This window comes from Sebastes fasciatus, chromosome 19, assembly GCF_043250625.1.
Source record: "Sebastes fasciatus isolate fSebFas1 chromosome 19, fSebFas1.pri, whole genome shotgun sequence".
NCBI lineage: Eukaryota > Metazoa > Chordata > Actinopteri > Perciformes > Sebastidae > Sebastes > Sebastes fasciatus.
Genome location: NC_133813.1, coordinates 5,294,210 through 5,313,040, shown reverse-complemented (window position 1 = coordinate 5,313,040; position 18,831 = coordinate 5,294,210). Strand labels below are relative to the sequence as shown.

The following is an 18,831-nucleotide window of genomic DNA, read 5'->3' as shown; positions in this document are numbered from 1 at the left end:
ATATAATAATAATATTATTATATTACCATGTGCGTCTAGCATGGTCTCTGGCTGAATGGTCCTACTTGCTCCATGTAGATTATTTTTGGTCTGTGTTTTACTAAACATCCAACATGTGGCTGGGTTAAAGAGACAAAAAACAGTTATGCGTATTTGGATACATTTGGATAAGTTAATTGCTTCCAGATTCTGCCAGACTGTCTAAATAAGGAGCCAACCTGCTGATTCTGGTGTGGTAGAATACATGAGTACAACCAAATCCGGCCATATTGACCATTAATGCTATAATGTGTGTATATAGGTTACTCCTCCCCCCACTTGGTCCCCCCAGTGTCTAACTGAAGATTTCTCCCTTGTTCGTGTGCAGCCGCAGAATTCCAGCAGGGTGATTAATGCATTAACATTGACTCATATTACACTCCATTTATGTGCCAAGACAGCAAGGAAAAATATTTCCCCAACACTGAGCTGTAACAATTGAAGCAATAACAGTGGAGTTTTTTTTCTAGTTTTGGGCTGATATTCAAACACATCTGGTTTCTGTGAATCAGTTAGAAAAAATGCTGCTGGAAAAAGGCAAAACATTGTCAAAACTCACAGTACAGGAAAACAGGATAGAAATATAAGATCCTGTTGCATGCTCTTCGAATAAGGTCAAACTCATAATGGCAGAGTGCTGCCCTTTTGTATAAATGCAGAGAATTGTGTGGCTCGGTCTGGAATTCAATAGAACCAGAGAGGAAGCACGATGCACATGAGTTGAACAGGCCGTCCATAGCTGTGCTGTCATACCACGCAGCTGGCCAAGGCCATTTGTCATACTTAACTTTTGCAGAGTGCATTTCTTACTCTTATAGCCTCACTGTGACGCCTGTATACCGACATAAAATGCTTTTAGCAAACAGTTCAGATAAAACTGTATTGGACACACATAACTTTCTATATTAAATCCAGTGAAAAATCTTTGGTAAGCTAACATTAATATCAGGACTGAAAATCAAAATCAAAATTTGGGTGATAGGAATCCCTGATGTTAAGATTTAACATCAAATCTTAGCAAACAACCCCACAACTATCATCACATCTTGAGTCAGATGTCGCTAAATCCTGATTGGTGCACGGGAATATGCGACATCACCTTTTTCCAACTAAGCCCCGCCCACTTTAATCTAGTGGGAGGAGCACTGACAAAAACATACACACATAAATCTCTCATGTGAAATAACCAAAACTGTTTCCATCTTGGCAGAAAATAGTGTGTTCATGTAAGACAACATCACTCACAGTTAAGATGCTGCATGAAAAAATAAAGTGACTCTGGCAGTACATCTTATGATGACCACTTGCTGCAGTTGAGCGAGTTCATTCTGAAGCCACAAGCTGAATGACAAAACTCAATTTACCAGTTGATAACACATTGAACAAAGATCAAGCAACCCATTCATCAACTAAAATGTTGGACATCAACATCTTGTTTCTTGACAAGATGAATTCTGTATTATATTCTTATATCAATATGTAACTTACTGTATATTTTTGGAGGTTTTTCAGCAGGGTTACAGTATGGGAATTCATTGGAAGAGAAAATGTAAGCTCTATGATGTGGCGTATTCAAAAACATGCAATAAAAACTCATGATTGGTTGGATTCCCTACAGCCACCAGACTATTCTGTATTTTATTATCTACTAAGACGATTTAAAGACCAATTGATATGGTTGTCCCTTTTTTGCAGTAAAAAATGTCAACGTCTTTTTAAACGTATTGTTAATATTTTTTATTATTATTAAAGGGAAGCAAAAGAAGCTCTGGGGAAATATCAGAAATACTCCTTTTCCTTTCAGCTGCTGGAGGAGGCGTGTCATCGTTTGATTGACAGCAGCTGGCAGGCTGAGCCCCAGCAGGGGAGGAGAGACAAAGTAAACAAACATTTGCTGTAGCTTTAAAGTTATGGGCTTACAAAGTACGCTGTTAGCAGTGGTGTTGAAGAGCAAGGACCAGTATCTTAGCGTACTGAAGTGACATTTGCATGTAAGTTTATATTCTGTGCAGTGTGCTGCAACTGACAAGATAATTAGCTGTCTAGCCTGAAAACTGACGTTAGCAGTGCACTTCCATCTGAATTAATGCAGAGATTGGGGGCATGACATTTCTCCTTTTTGGTTTCTGATTTTATCTTAAAGGAGAACACACAGCATGTGATTTATAGGGCAGATATGTATGCTGTAGCAGACAAAAGATGCAATTTGATATAAGTTGAACTTTACAGTAGGCTAAGCTGTAATGTGACACGACAGTAGGATACATTTGTATTTCCAGCTTAAAGAGGCACATGTTGAGGAGCAGATTTAACTGCAGGGACCCTAACATATACACAAAGACAGGGTGCACCACTTGCAGGCTTGAAATAATAAATCGTTACCCAGCAAATGAATCACTAGCCAGCAGATGTCAAAACATGCAACATACTGTAAACACGAGTACCGTGCACACTGAAACAACATTATTATGTTGATGGTATTTCTCGGCTCAGTGTACAGGGGGATTTTCCACGCATGCCCCTTTCGTATTATGTTAGAAATTAAAAAAAGAAGAGAGCCCTAATTATAATTATTTTTTGCTTTTGAAGATCGCTTATATTAAAATCTATTCTAATGAGTAATACGGTGTGAAGAGCATGCCGATGTGAAGTGACTGGGGTTAGCTAACTGAGATGAAATAGAGATATCATTTCAGTATTATGTTCCCACTTGCTCAAAACTGCTGATTGTTACCATGGCAACAGCAAATTTTGATGGTGGACCTTGTATATCATTGTATTTTATTGCTGTTGCTGGGAAGTGACTCAGAGTGCTCTCAGTCACACACACACAAGCTCTCAGTAATGGGACACAGTAACACACCAGGGGTTGACGGCAGGCCACTGTGAGTATTGACAACATAATTTCATACGTCTGCCCTGTCTTCTCTTTCCATCTCCTACACTCAAGCACCACTTTCAAGACCTTTGCAAATAGGCAAAACACATTATGTCACTGCACGTGTCACTATAATGTCAAAAATATCTTTATGATTGAAATTCTTGCGTAGAAAATTCACACTTCAGAAATTGGGCTGTTATGATTCCTTATAATGTATACCATATCACATATTCATTCACCATCAGTGTCCTTATTTAAAATTAAACATGGTGATGAGGGCTGATGCAGAATTTAATTATTGTCCCACATTTAATTCCAACATCGCCCCACAAACTCTCTTTTCTCCAGTTATATGGAATATTATCTAAAACAGCCTGGACTGTACCGGGGCGCATGGTTAGTCTGAATGTTTGATCAATTCTTTATATCTTTTTCAAAGCTGAAATCCAGTTTTAATTTGCAGTGGTGCGAACACGGATGGAACCGAGCGTACTTTGATCAGGCTGTGATTTGCACTGTCAGGTCACAAAGCCAACTAACAATGAGCCAGTCATCTGAAAAGATGTTTAAAATTTAAAGCATCTGGCTGCCCCCTTTCCTTAAGAAATAGTCAATAAAAGCTGACTGAAAAAGCAGTGGTGCAGTGGTTAGCACTGGCGCCTCACAGCTAGAGGGTTGCAGGTTCGAATCCGGCTTGGGACCCTTCTGTGTGGAGTTTGCATGTTCTCCCCGTGTTAGCGTGGGTTTTCTCCGGGTACTCCGGTTTCCTCCCACAGTCCAAAGACATGCAGGTTAGGTTAATTGTGGACTCTAAAAAAATTGCCCGTAGGTGTGAGTGTGAGCGTGAATGGTTGTCTGTCTCTATGTGTCAGCCCTGCGATGGACTGGCGACCTGTCCAGGGTGTACCCTGCCTTCGCCCAATGTCGGCTGGGATCGGCTCCAGCCCCCCCGCGACCCCTAACGGGATAAGCGGTTGCAGATGGATGGATGGATGGATGAAAAAGCAAGTGGGGACAGGATGGACACAGAGGACAATACCACAAAAACACAAAAGGAATTTCCGAAAGGATATTAATCTAACTAAGTGAGGTGAAAGGAAGAGAGTAGTTTCTGTGTTCGAGGAGGAACAGAGAGCTGGGTGTTCAGGGGGGATGATTCAAAGTAATATCTGCCAGATAATGAGGGAAAGAGGTGTTGATGACCCACTGAAGGTATTTTTTTTTCCACCTGGCTGAGTCACTTAAGAAGAGAAATGTGAGAAAATTCATCCACCGAAACCTGCTGAAATTGAATGTAAAATGAAAAGAGAAAAAAAGGCTCCATAAAAAGCTTTTACTCACTTTTTTGGAGGTGTCTTTGCTCCATTTGATCAGGAGCCAACAATAGAAAGGGACGCGGTGCAGAAAAAAAACTGGAGAATACTATTTTGAGGTAACCGTGCCCAGTGTAGCACTAAATAAGAACTTGTTTAATTCACTTCCTTTCATGAAATGGATATAACACACACATACCATGTGTATTACAGCCACGGGTGGGTAATATATTTTAGAAATACTTGTTATATTTGTTGAAATTCTCATTACACCCCGACAACAATCAATGAATCAAATGCTCTGACAAAAATAGAGAAACGTATCTGGTATCTGTGCTGCATGAATGGAAATGCTTGTAAAACAACAGCCATGTTTGTTGTTTACGTTCATTGTGATAATTTGCTAGGTTTAGCATCTTTTGGAGCTCGTGCTGCTACTTTCATTGGAGTTGGCAACTCCGGGCTCGGTTTTTAGATCATTTTCAAAATCTAGCGTTTTCTTGCTGGTTTCTCCAATGTTACAATAAAGTTTGTTTCAAATTAAACTGAAAGGAATATTTAACAGTCATGATGAGAAGTCGCTTTATTCACAGAAGAGCAAACATTCGGCTGTCCAGCCTTCATCAGTGTCAAAACTATCCATTATAAATAAATAACGGATGTACGAAGTTCACGTAGTTTTAAGATTTTAAGTTTTTTTTTCAGAATAATTGACAAAATCAAGACTATTTACTACTATTTTTTTTTAATCTATTTTGTTATTAATTTACATATTTACTCACATATGAGTTTGATGCTACTGTATACTATATTTTTGTATCATTGTCTTTTGCAATTATAAAATATTGCAATTAAATATTATTTACAAAAACAGAGAATTAAAACATTTAAAGAAACTTTGAAGTGATGGTATATAATAGATGACCGCAGGATAAAACATTAAATATTATCTCTTATGAACATAGAATAATACTCTGCCATGCATATATTATCTGCTGAGTTTTATTATAATACACACTATGCAAATGCTACACTAGAGAATAACTAGCATTCTGTCAATTGTCAACTATAAACTATAAATCCCCCCCTTCTTTATGGGGGCTTCGGTACTGAATCAACTCATAAATAAGATTCAAGAAGCATCCGTTGAGTCTTCGGTGAATCACCTCATTCAAAGAGATTTCTGGCCCCAGACGAGGAGAGGGACTTGCCACTGTGACGAGCTGATGCCTGTTAAGACACATAAACACAATAAAAACAAGTTTTTCTTTTTAGAAAACTACCCACATATATATATACTTAAATGTTCGTGTTAAACTGTTAACCCACACACCCCTGTCTGTCCTTTGGAGAAGTTGGCATGTGCGTAAAGGAGCACTGCGATGTCATTATGTCCTGCCTCCAGAGCAATAGACAGGGCTGTGCTTTCATCCTGTAAAACACACAAACTCAAATACATTATGAAAGTTTATTGAACATTTACAGACGGAAAAATAAAACTTCTGCGCTTTTATTTCCCTGACATATTGAATGGGAATTCTTGTTCACTCTGCTTTGGTAATATGTGAGACAAAAATGGAATGATTCACATTTATAGGAGCTGCACAGTGGCAGTAATGACTCACATACACTATCAGTCAGGGAGGCGTCGCAGTCTGGCTGTGCCAGCAGGAGTCTAACGATGTCGGCATGGCCGTGCTCGCTGGAACACATCAGCGCCGTGGAGCCCTCGTCGTCCTGCAGATTGACCTCCGCCCCCTGTGCCAGCAGAGCCTGCACCATGTCCATCCTGCCGTGGCTCACCGCCAGCATCAGAGCCGTCTGACCGGCCTGGACGGCAGAAGGCACGGGTCAGACACAGGTCACGGGTCAGTAGGGTTAATGATGCTGAGTGCATCTCAAACATTTCAAATATAGAATCGCAGCTTGTTTGTGGAATCAGACAGATCAAACTTTCTCCATTCTCCACTCATTGAAGATATGCACACTAAAACTTACAGTAACTTTTTATTTTATAGCTAAACATTTTCCTGGACTATGCAATTTGGTACTAATTATTCTGTATAAAATAGAGACAGTGTTCAATTGTTTTTATATCTATGCAGGCAATTACAATTAATTGCCCACAGCCTGTTATATATATTTCATTTTGTTTTTCTTTTATTTTGTATTTTTTAGGGGCTGTCAAAGTTAACACGATAATAAAGCGTTAACGCAAATTCTTTTTAACGTCGCTAATTTCTTTAATGCTATTGTAGTAAGCTCTTTTTTAAAGCTCGAGTGAAGATACTGTTATCATATGAAACTAGAAAACCTAAGAAATCCATTGGTATGGCCATTTTCAAAGGGGTCCCTTGACCTCTGACCTCCGGATATGTAAATGAAAATGGGTTCTATGGGTACCCACGAGTCTCCCCTTTACAGTCATGCCCACTTTATGATAATCAAATGCAGTTTGGGGCAAGTCATAGTCAAGTCAGCACACTGACACACTGACAGCTGTTGTTGCCTGTTGGGCTGCAGTTTACCATGTTATGATTTGAGCATATTGTTATGCTAAATGCAGTACCTGTGAGGGTTTCTGGACAACATTTGTCATTGTTCTGTGTTGGTAATTGATTTCCAATAATAAATATATACCTACATTTGCATAAAGTAGCATATTTGTCCACTACAGTGTTGATAAGTGTATAAAATATTTGACAAAATCTCCCTTTAAGGTACATTTTGAAGAGATAAAAAACACATCTACTTATATTAGTATTAAAGAATCAACAACAAGCAGTTTTTAGTACCACCCACAGCAACAGATGGACACAATTTAGAGAAAGAGCAGGACATCACACCCACTACCATTACCTGAGACCACACTGACCTGGCTGGCCTTGGCGTTGACGTCTCCTTTTGTGAAGAGCCGCTCCACGACTCTCATGTCCTCTGGACTTTCCACAGCTGCGAGTGCAGCCAACATGATGGGCGTGTAACCCGCTTTGTTCTGCTGATCGACGTTACACACCTCTGTAGTGATGGGGGTCAACCGGCCGGAGGAGAAAACACAGAAGAGAGGGAAGCAAGGAAGAAAGAGGTTTATATCTTCATTTCTTTATTGTGAACTCGTTCCACCTGAACTCAGAGTACCAAGTTTCATCTTCAAATAACAAAATATTCTACTTAAAAATGTTAATTAAAAAAAAAAAGGTTATTAATTGTGTAAATTCATAGACGTGGGAAAAAATCTTAGCACTCTCAAAAGCCATGTTTCAATTGCACAGCAGAACAAACACATTTCAGCCTCGCTCAAAGAGTTCTCAAATAATTGCGGCTTTGTCGCTGCCGTGCAATTAAAAGTTATCAAAAGTATGAATTTTGTTCAAATTCAGCATAGTTTATAATCTAGCTTGACTAATAAGAATGAGAAAACACTCTACTACCTTCACATACTCTTTCAAATAGGGCTCAGTTATCTTAATTAACTATTTTCTAATTCTCAGACACAGTGCACAGACGTTTTGGATGTAGTTAAATCTTTAGGAGGTGATATTTGACCTCTTCTGACAGCTCTAGCAACGCATTTAGATAAAAATAAGAAAGAACTCTCTCTCTCCTCCATTATATTCAATGATTGCAATGATTAAAGGGACTGTTTGTAACTTTTTAAGCGTATAAATGTACCGGGTCGGGACACATGCACGCTCACATATACGCGCTTGGTGTGGCCGCTGTACTCTGCTCCTCTGCCTGATCGCCTTCACTCAGACAGCGCGAGCGTTCTCACGTATCCGCTCCACCTCTAGACGTGAACGCGCTTTCACTCCACACTGCAGAAGAGTTAGTTTAGCTCTGAGAATATCTAGTGAATGTTCAGTGGACGTTTGTGCAGAAATAACTGCTGCAGCTCCTCCAGACCAACAGAGGTTTTCCGTGTCTTGTGAAGTGACGGGGCTCCGCACGTTGTCGTCTCGTTACCGACCGGGTGCCGGTGTCTCCCTCCGGCTGCGAGTGGAGATGACAAGTTACTCGCTGAGGAGCTCCGTCAATTCACAAGACACGGAAAACCTCTGTTGGTCTGGAGGAGCTGCAGCATTTATTCTGCACAAACGCCAAAACGCCAAAAGCCAACACTCTTATCAGCATTGATTCATGGAGAGACCTTCGTCTGGTCAGCTAACATTACGTCCAAGCAGCTGAAATATAGAGTGATATTGTGATTTTAGCTGACGTGTGCCGCCTCACTGCGTTGAGCGATGCTCGTTCATGTTTATTTAGAGCGAGCAAGCGCGAGCCCGATGCTGACTTTCGTTGATTTCACGGCCACAGGTGTCGCTGTTAAGAAGCATTTCTGAAAGTTACAAATAGTCCCTTTAAGAGTACTTCTGAGGATCAATAACATATTTTAACGACTACTTTCAGGAGCTAAAGTGTGGTGTAATTATTGTTTTGTATAACAGCTGTGCCAGTAAGGAAAACAAACATCTATTTAGGGCTGGTTATGCTGCTGTCAACAAAATGTATTTTATTCATGCTGTTAAGCCATTATCTCCTATTATCCCTCAGAGTTTAAAATGAGTGCTCTTGGGTGAGGCAGCAGCATTAAGATATAAGAAAAAATAATGTGGAAATGTCTGTACATTACACTTATTTTTTTGATAAAAAAGCACCTCATGAGCCTGAAAGTATCACACTCAATCACTCAATGTAGCCTATTTGCCCTCTAGTGGCTAATAGGGAGCATAGTGATGTCTGCAGACAACACATTATGATAATCTAGTGTCCCCTGTGAGTGTTACTGTACCTGCATCAAGCAATTTCTTGACAATGCCAAAGTTGGAGTGAGACACACTGTAGTGCAGAGCTGTGTTTCCGTTGCCGTCGGCCGTGTTGGCTATATGTTGCAACACTGCAGGTGAAATGACCCGAAATGTAGACAAGTAATCCCCCATCGTGTCATGAGCGGCCGACTTGTGGCTGGACACAGAGAACCACTCCTGCTGGATTGTTTGTAGACAGTCATGCTGCAAAGGGGGACAAAAGACATCAATGTGTTTCCATAAATGCCTCGCAATTTGGACTTTGAATAGAAAAGGAGAATCTCGTTATTACAAGGATGAGACTGAAAGAGCTCAGACAAAGAGAATAACAAAGCAACAACTCAAATGTCTAAAAGGAAACATAAAGGAAGAGGTTTAGGCATCATATAATCCATAAAAAGTTTGTGTTGACAGTTTTGTTTGTTCTCATTATGAAATCTGTTTTGATTTTTTCCTTTCAGTACACTTCTTTTGAACTTCTTCTATTTGTCTACAGAATCATCATGAAAGTGAGGAGTCTCTCTCACTCACAGTATCATTCTTTCCAAAATGCGATGACAGAAAATTACAGAGCCGACACATTCCTATGCCAAGTTCTTTTTAAATGGCATACTTGAACACACCCTGCCTCCGCGTCTCTCCACGCCCATCCAGTGACATACCATTAAACGTGCACACTCACACATGCACACACACATTGACCTTCAAGGGCTTTCTCACGCTGAACATAGTGAACAAAAACATACCAGTTCCCTGCTGGATAAAGCCGTGTTATCACTCAGGTGCATCTTTAAGGCTTGACAAGCAGAAAACATCGCCTCACTTATTTTACACCTGAAAGGAATAAAACGCTGCAGGTTAAGACTCTCCACAGTTAGAATCATATCAAGATTGAGAGGTGAGGCTTTTTAATGCAGATGTTTTGGCTTTAAAAACCTCCTGGACTACATTACCTCTGTGTGTGTGATTTCCCAGACCCTTTGGACCCCTTGTTGGAGCCACTTTTGACCTTTCTTCCTTGCGTTCCATCTTGAGAAGATTTCTTGTGTCCTCTCCTTTCCACTTCCTCAGAGTTCGTCTTCTCACTGGCAGAGAGCTCGTAAGATGACATGGGGTCTAATCTAAGGACACACCACAGGAGTTAATATATCGTAAATATGTTAACATAGTGAGTCCTAAAGTAAAAAACTATTAGATTAGACATTGAGATGATTACCCTGCGGTCACCCTCATGAACTTCATGCTCTTCCTGTTGCTGCTGCAGCCTTGGTCACCGTTTTGTTTCTTCATTACAGACCGCAGAACACCGGCATGAGTGGACCTGTCTGGAAACAACAATGCAGCACATGCATACATTTATTATCATATTCTTGCATTTTAACACACGTAATCATAGACCCCATTTTCAGCATTATTATTATTTACACTGTTGGTATATATTGTAGTATAATGCACATAGTTGTACAAACTAGAGCTGCAACTAATGATTATTTTCATTGTCGATTCTTCTGTCAATTATTAAATTTTATTATTTAGTTGTTTGGTCTATAAAATTCCGAAAGCCCAAGATGACGTCCTCAAATGTCTTGTTTTTGTCCACAACTCAAAGATATTCAGTTTAGTGTCATAGAGGAGTAAAGAAACCAGAAAAAAAATCACATTTAAGAAGCAACTATCAGAGAATTGTTTTGCTTTTTTTCTAGTATAGTAGTATAATTGTTGGTAATTAATTTAATAGTTGATAACTAACATTAATGACGATTAATTGTTGCAGCTCTTGTACAAACTTACTTGTTATAAATGAATAAATTAACAAATAAATAAATAAATAAATGAATGAATGAATAAATAAATAAATGAATAAATAAATACATAAAAAATATATATATATTTTATTCTAGAATGGGAACTAAATGTATAAATATTCTGATAAATATTCCTCTGAATCTTAACATATTACGTATTTCATTAAATACAACACATAGAGTAAGAAACATATAGAAACCTGCGAGGTCAATCCGTGCAGGACTTATTGAGGGTATATTCATCATGATGCTTTATACGTTCTTACAAATCTGAAGGCCTCATTTTAAAAAGAGAAATCTCTCTCCGACACCAGCTCCTCCTACGAAGCCGTTCAATTTTAGACCCTCGGCCACAATCTGGTCTGTGGTACGAAACACCCACCAAAACCAGATATCATTCCGAACATTACAAGTGTATCCCTGAAAATGTCAACATGGTGAGCCAAAGGCAGCCACTTCCTCTCACCCCAACGCCAGTTTAATCTGGGCCTGGGAGCGGTCTGGAAGGACAGTATTTTTAAACCAGACTACTTTCGTACAGACAGAATTCTTCTTACCCTTCTTTACTGTACGAATGCATGTTTACCTTGCAGAGCTGAGGATGTCTGTTGCTCCAACATCTGTATCATTCTTTTCACCTCTGAATCACCCTGTTGGCACATTCCTGGGTCTTCTTTGTCACACTTTGGAGAGTCAAGTAAGAGTTGAGATGTGGGTTGAAACCCTCTGCTGACTGCAACAAAGAAAGAGGACATTAGCAACGTTTTTAAATAACACCAGCATGACATTACAAATATTGCATACAGTATATTACATAATCCAACATTAAAGGTACCTAAAGGAGTTTTTGACCAGTAGTGGCAGTATGGAGCAATGTTTTGATCAGTGGATCCACATTTTGTTTGCAAGCACATGGATGCTGTGATGCACCTTCCTGCTGATTGCAGAGGTTTAGAGAGCTATATATGGTATTCCTCTGCTATTCCACTGGCTGAGAACTAGCTGAGATGCCAATAAACATAGCATTGTACCAGCTAACGAAGGGAAAAAGAAGACTGCTAGCCAACGTAAAGTTGGATGTAAACACCACCGATTAAAAGCCTCAATGCTTTGTGGTGAGATACGCTATTCAAGTGGTTGCCAACCTTTTTCCTGAGGGGACCCGTTTTCTATCATTGAGTAACTGACAACCCCTGACTAAGTGACATATTTTATGGATATTTCATATTATAGTCAATGCATAACAATAACAGTACAGAACAACTGATACACTGTACAATTAACCCAAATAGTGAACGCCAAAACTGCAGGAAGGTTGTGTAAAATGAGCGATTTGGATGAATTTCAAGCCATTTCCTGTGAATATTAAACCAGAGATGTTATTTTTAAGGATTTTTAATACAATTCTCTGTATTGTGTATTTTTATTTTGATATTCTTAACAATAATTCATATTAATGGACTTCTTTTTTGACAAATTCAGTGTTTTCTTCTCCCTGACGCTTGGCCATTGTTGTATTAGCTCTTTGGTTGTTTTAACTGCGTACTTTTCTAAAGCAGGACGAAGTTGTTTAGCAGAGAGGGAAGGCTCTGTGAATATAGCTTGTGTTCAGGTCTTCGCAGTGCCCTTATCCTGTGAGATTTGTTTTAAGTTTATATTTTAAATAATAATTTAAACTTTAAAAATAACACTTTCATTTAGTTTTCATCAAATCCTGAGATATAGGCCAACTGTCTTTAAAAAAAGTTGTCTTACACCCCTTAAAATCAAGAAGGCCTCGCGGCCCCCAGGTTGGGAACCAGTGCGCTATACTGTATGTAAATATAACTTCTTGTTTACAATAAAACTCCACAGGGTACCTTTAACGCTAACTAAATCTACAGTGTTACCTGGTGGCTGACAATTTAAAGGATGGACGTCTGTTCCTTCTTGTGCTGCAGCTTTGTTATCGCAGGAGTCGGCACTTCCTCGGCCACTGTGCTGCTGGACAAACCCTTCCCTCTGCGGAACGTGGTCCTCTGTGAGCAGGCCACCGTGATCCCTGAGGAGCCAGTGCATCTTCTCTATGTAATGGTTCAGCTCGGGGTCCCACTGGGACGATTGCTGGATGGTCTGACTGGATGAAACCGACAGATCCCGTATCTTCCCCTCCCCGACACCGATGCTCCTCGTCTTAATGGGGTCCGGTCGATGGGAGGATCCAGAGGCCATATTTCGTGTTTTCAGTCCAACCAGGAAATTCTCATTAATGTTCGTGAATCCAACACCGGCGTCTCGGGTTACCTTGGCGACTGTCCCTGGTGTTTGTTTTAAGGCACTTCCAGGCAGATTTGTGGTTCCTACACCTATCGTGCGGGTCTCTGGGGTGCATTTGATGTCTTGAACCCAGTTGCCTACTGACACGGTCCTAGTAGCAGTCTGAGTGGTGTTGGTGTGCTTGTCTTGGGTACTTAGGAAAGTATTAGTGCTGCAGTCTGTGTTGAAGGCATGTCTGGTGTTGGTAAAGCGAGACACTGAACTGGATACCGTGTTGGTACGTTGAGAAGCGGTCTGCGGTGATGCCATGATCCCCAGATCCACTCCTCTGACTTGATCTGTGGCGATACCTTGAGAAACCACTTCCTTAGCCTCGTAGATGATCACATCAACAGAACAGTCCCCACAACCCACCGAACGAGACTTAATCTTTCTCTTCTTAGACCCCAGATTCTCCACTGGTACCTCTGTGTTTGTTTCTGCATCACAAAACCTTATCTCCATCCCAACTCCTTGTGTGTTCGTAGACACTTGGATCCCCACGCCCTTCTCCATGGTCTCCACTCGCTCCCTGACCTCCCACTGGCTCATAGGTACATCTGGTCCTGTGCAAACATTCTTCAGCTCAGGCCCGCAACACGATACTCCCACAGTCTTCACCTCTGTAGCCTCCCCCGTGCTGGCATCTCGGAGCTGAGTGTGATTGCCCACTCCCTGGCTTGTGGTGTGAGGCCTTGCCTCGGTGCCTGTGCTCACAGTGGACGGTCTAGCAGAGGAGGCTTTATCGGCTCGGTTTCGAGCTCCTGCAGCCTGAAGCTCCAGTTTCAGGCGGCTCATCTCCGTCTGGAGAGCGGATTCTTTCAACTCTGCTTCTAAGTGACAAATTCTCTCCTTCAAGGCACCAATTATTAGTTGTTGGGCATCAATCTCTGCATCTCGTTCTGTGTAAATTCCAAGATTAACTTCGGACACTTCTGTTGCAATGGATCTCGTCTCTACCTCATCGGTGAGCACATATTTGTTTTCTGTTGTGGGTTTAGATGAGGTCATATCTACATCTTTATCACCTGCGACTGACTTGATAGCCTCGTCATGCAGAAGGTTATGACCTTTTTCATGCCATGCGTGCAAATGTCCGCCCTTGATGGTTCTTTCCAACGCCTGCATCTCTTGAGTCAGCTGCCTGAACTCCCTGAGGTCGCCCTCAAGTCCTTCCCCCATATTCACCTTGTTCTCAATGTCAGATGTCTCCATGCTCCATGCTCTCTTCCAGATCACATCGTTCACGTCCTCGTTGTCACTCTGGTTCTTGAGCCGAGATACCAGTTGCCTCTTTTCCTCCTGAAGGACTGAGATTTTCACCTGGAGGATAGGGATGATGGTCACCTGCTCCTCCAGCTCCTTCAGCCTCTGCAGGGCGACCACCATCTGGTCACGGACATGCTGCAGGTGCGTGGGGCCGAGACTCGCAACCGAGGCGCTTCTTCCAGAACTCTGTGGGCTCAGCCGAAGGCATCCTGTGCTGCCTCTACTGCCCAGGGACGAGCTCAGGTGGATATCGCCTCCTGAACCAGTAGGCTTGTTCCCATTGTTGTTGTGATTATATGCGCCGAGGCCAGTGAAGGGGGAGAGCGACCCATGGGAGCCTACCCCTCCAAAGCTGGCCAGTCGGCGACGGGGATGGGGCTGAGGTGGAGTCTGGCTCTTCACTTCCTCCTCCAAGTGTTTGAGGGTCTCCATTAAGGTCTTTTCCACCACGGGGCTTTGTCTTTGTGAAGCAAGAGATCTTGCAGCAGGCTGAGGCTTTGACTCACTGAGTATCTGAGGGGTTGCTGGCCCTTCAATCCTGGAGGGTTTGTTATCCAACGAGGAACCGTGCGGCGGAGGAAGAGGAGGTCGACCTCTGGTTGCAGAAGACATGCCCAGCAGTCTTGTATCATCACTGCTTGGTGATGACAAGGATTCTGCAGAGTACAACTGACTGGATGAAACGCCACTCTGTGTTTTTTCCACATTGTTGACGGCCACCCTGGGCCTCCTCTTAAGGCTTAGCCGCTTAATGGTGGCGCCGTTTTGGAAATTGTCCACACACTCGAGGTAGTCCGCGTCCGACTGGTAGTCAATCCCCGGGTAGTTAGAAACACGCTCTTCAGTGCTTTGACCTGGTAGACCAACAGTGGAATAACCATAGTTTATTACTCTTGCTTGAGTAAAACTAAATGTCCCTAATTGCATGTGATATCAAATTACTGCATGGTGAGTAAAACTAACTATAAAACTAGACATTAAATGTACAACAGAAACATAGATATCGAAGATAGACATTGCTTTAGCTCTTCATTAGAAAAAATATCACAAGCAAAATCCACAACATGCTGCCCTATTTTCTCTCCTTACCTCAGTATTACACGCTCAGCAGCGACCGTTTCAATTCGACTCTACAGCCTTCCTTCTGTCACCTCGAAATGTTTTTGACTTTAAACTCTCTGAGACTGTCCCACAAGAAGAGGAGGGACAGAGGAGGATTTACCAATTGTGTGGAGCAGACACTCTGTTTTCAGTAGTCACTTCTCTCCAAATGGTACGTCTCTCTACATAGACTGAACCAACTCTATAATTACAATGAAACTCTCCCTAAAAAATGCCTCACCATACTCTTGGCAGGTTTCCTCAACCACAGACATCTTCCCGAGTATTTCCGCCAGTGAGTGAACACACAAAAAGTAACAGAAATATCTTCTTTCATTTATCAAATACTTGAACCCAACAAATAATTGGTTTTACTTTCTAGTTGAGAGTGTTTAAGTTGAGATATTCCAGTCTTTGTTATTTTTAAAATGCCATTATAACCTCTATAAACAAAAGGCTGGACATATTTTGTGAATAACACACAAGTTATGAAATCCACACCAAGAAAAAACCATTTAAGCTATTTGGAAAGTAATAGTAATAGTTACCTGACACATTTCTCAAGATGCAACTGCCTTGAGCCATGAATATGATTCACAAAACATCAATAACGGAGCGATCCTTTATATCCAGTTAGAACTTTGAATAAGTCTGTAAATAAAAGAGAAATATAGCAAGTTAACCTTCTTCATAATTAGCTTTTACTGTCCTACTGCATCACTCGTTCAATCTCTCTCTCTCTCTCTCTCTCTCTCTCTCTTCCAGCCCAGGTCCAGCAGTCAATACCAGCTTACCTTACAATGCTTACATACAGGAAATGCAATACCAGGCCATGACATATTATAGTTAATTCTGCAAAAAGTACAGCGTGCAAAAGGCTAAGCCTCAGTGCACAACAGTGACTCACCACATTACAATGCCGTATCACTTTCTCATCAGTAAGCACCATGTAGGTTTTAAGGAGAGCAAAGAATGCACATCATACTGTAGGATTTAGTTCCGTCAGCGTCTTTCTTATTTTTCTCCCTTCACAGAGTTGCGCCGGTTGCATTTGCAAATGAATAGTCGGGTAGTGTTTTAAGTATAAAATAAGATTAGGTAAAGAGAAATTAGGTTATTCCAGCAGCAAAAGAACATTTAATATGCACACAGGGAAAGTATAAGAAAGAAATATGGTAATAAAGCCAGAATGTCACAGAATATAAATAATTAAATGCCTCCTTAATACTCACTTTTACAAGATGGCCTACACTTAACGATGTTTTATTGTGCTTTATTTTAACTATATTGTCATGACATATTTAAATTGTGCTTGTTTTAGCATTTCTATATGCACTTCTATATATTTTGCACTTTTATCTGTTTTTAATTTGTTCTTTTATTGGCACTTTATCTGCTTTATATGAGATCACTTCTGATATTTGCATCTTATTTTCTTTCTACGTATGAGGTTATTTCCTGTATTTAAATTGCACCTGCTTTATATGAGCTTAATTCTCTTATCCATATCTTACTTACCTATATGAACCATTTCTTTTATTCTGCACTTGCACTTGTTTTTTTTAAGAAGGGCTTACATGGGTTTCTGATTTTTAATTTTTATTCTGTAAGTCTTTTAATCTAGAAAGCACTTTGTGCTCATGTTTAAAAGGTGATTTATAAATAAAACATATTATTATTAATTGCAGAATCATGTAAACATACACTGCTGTCAACATCAATATGGGTTTACTTCCAGTTGTTACACCCAGACGTTACTACCAGTCTCCTTCACTGTACTAATTTAAACATGGATCACTAAAATACGCTACATTTAACATGTGTCAGTAGATATTTGGTGAATGTATATATAAAAAAATCTCACTCCACATCAAAATCAGGCTGCCTTCAGACTGACATTTCCATCTGAAGCCCGAGTGAACACATAACATCGAGCCTCAGGCAATAAAGTCAGCCACAGTGACCGAAAGTACTATTTCTGCTGCTCTCAGATGAATGTTAGTGAGTGATTGTAGGGACGCAGAGGCAAGTCTGCAGTTAAAGAGACAGAAGAAAGGCTTGAAAGACTGAATCAGGAACAAGCATGAATGAGATAGAGAGATAAGGAAATAAATAAATAAATGTATGTATGCTTTATGCCTTTTTCAATTTATCCACATCCTCATTCAATCACTCATTCACACAGTCTGACGCCTACGGGGGTACTGGGATGTCTCTCTCTCAGGCATATTTGTTTTATATCTCACTGTTATTTGTTTTTTTCCCACCAAAATGGGTTGCATAAGTGACCATCACTATTTTTGACATTCAAGGTCACTGTGGTTTTTGCAGTTAAACTTATGGAGACTTTTTTTGTGTGTGAGGTTTCAAGCATCTTGGTATGTTGTGGTTATATACTGTATGTATATCTGTACACAGTTATAATATTTCTAATTTATTATTCTTATTTTTTTTATTATTTATATTCTCTACATATAATGTGTTATATATTGTAGAATTATGTATATCATTTACATGTTACATCCTCCTTTATTTCTATTTTCTTACATTTCTTTATGCTTTTAAATAAGAGCAACTGTAACGTCCCAATTTCCCTCCTTGAGATCAATAAAGTATTTCTGATTCTGATTTTATCTTAAAGTCAAATAGTCTACAAGAGGTTTCAGAAAAAAGGTACATTTCAGACTTTCCTCTGAAAAAAATCTTTGCTTTTTTTTTCTTGTGAATTAGACCTACTAGATAATTTAAACTTTTAATTATTATCTTTTTTTATATATAAAAATATATTAAAATAAGAGAGAGAAAAATACAGTAAATGGTGTTATAATAATAATAATAATAATAATAATAATAATAATAAACTTTATCTTTAAAGCACTTTACAAAAAGAAGTTTACAAAGTGCTTCACATACATAAAAACAGCAGTGCAATTACAAATTATTAGATAGAAGACAATAAATAAATAAATAAATAAATAAAGCTCTTCAGAATAAATCATTGAATAAAAGCATAAAACAAAAAGCAGAACATCTAATGAAAAGCAATTTTATAAAAAAAATAATTTTTAAAAGCATTTTAAACATAAACAACTTCTGGTAATATGTCTTAAGGGGTCACAAGTTAGAATGGTTTGATCTAGGAAGGTTGTTTTTCGGTGTTTTATGGAATAGTCCAAACGTTTTTTCCCCCTTTCTGTATTTTACAGGTGTTTTTAGGAAGTCCTAATTTATCTTGGGAGATGCATTTCACCAAGGAGTTACTCAACTTCTGACACTCACAGAACCTGCTGCAACAGGTATGTGCTCCTGAAAAACTATTA

General features: G+C 39.9%; 1 protein-coding gene and 1 long non-coding RNA gene across 9 annotated transcripts; one reads left to right on the top strand and one right to left on the bottom strand.

Annotated features, from left to right (window-relative positions):
- The first annotated feature begins 1,924 nt into the window (after positions 1-1,924).
- Positions 1,925-18,797, top strand: LOC141757386 (uncharacterized). Its single transcript, XR_012591634.1, has 2 exons — positions 1,925-2,030; positions 18,718-18,797. It is a non-coding gene; the product is annotated as an uncharacterized LOC141757386 (long non-coding RNA).
- Positions 4,802-16,765, bottom strand: LOC141757403 (KN motif and ankyrin repeat domain-containing protein 1-like). 8 transcript variants are annotated; one of them, XM_074617865.1, is made up of 12 exons: positions 16,419-16,757; positions 16,060-16,162; positions 12,736-15,264; positions 11,433-11,579; positions 10,258-10,366; positions 9,995-10,162; positions 9,788-9,875; positions 9,026-9,245; positions 7,109-7,251; positions 5,863-6,063; positions 5,567-5,665; positions 4,802-5,463 (listed from the first exon to the last, which is right to left on the bottom strand). In XM_074617865.1, the coding sequence occupies exons 2-12, from the start codon at positions 16,094-16,096 to the stop codon at positions 5,401-5,403; spliced, it is 3,804 nt and encodes a 1,267-aa protein (XP_074473966.1). In that variant the 5' UTR covers positions 16,097-16,162; positions 16,419-16,757; the 3' UTR covers positions 4,802-5,400. The 8 variants fall into 8 exon arrangements, 5 of the variants coding, with proteins under 5 accessions (XP_074473966.1, XP_074473969.1, XP_074473970.1 ...); XR_012591637.1 differs by having other exon boundaries at positions 5,447-5,463; positions 5,823-6,063; positions 16,419-16,761; XM_074617868.1 differs by lacking the exon at positions 5,863-6,063 and having other exon boundaries at positions 16,419-16,763.
- Positions 18,798-18,831: the final 34 nt, after the last annotated feature.

Coding starts and splice junctions, on each gene's coding strand:
- LOC141757403 (XM_074617865.1), bottom strand. CDS start 16,096: ATGGCTCAAGGCAGTTGCATCTTGAGAAATGTGTCAG. Junction 10,163..10,257: donor TTCATGAGGGTGACCGCAGG/GTAATCATCTCA, acceptor GTGTGTCCTTAG/ATTAGACCCCATGTCATCTT. Junction 7,252..9,025: donor CAAGAAATTGCTTGATGCAG/GTACAGTAACAC, acceptor CCATCACTACAG/AGGTGTGTAACGTCGATCAG.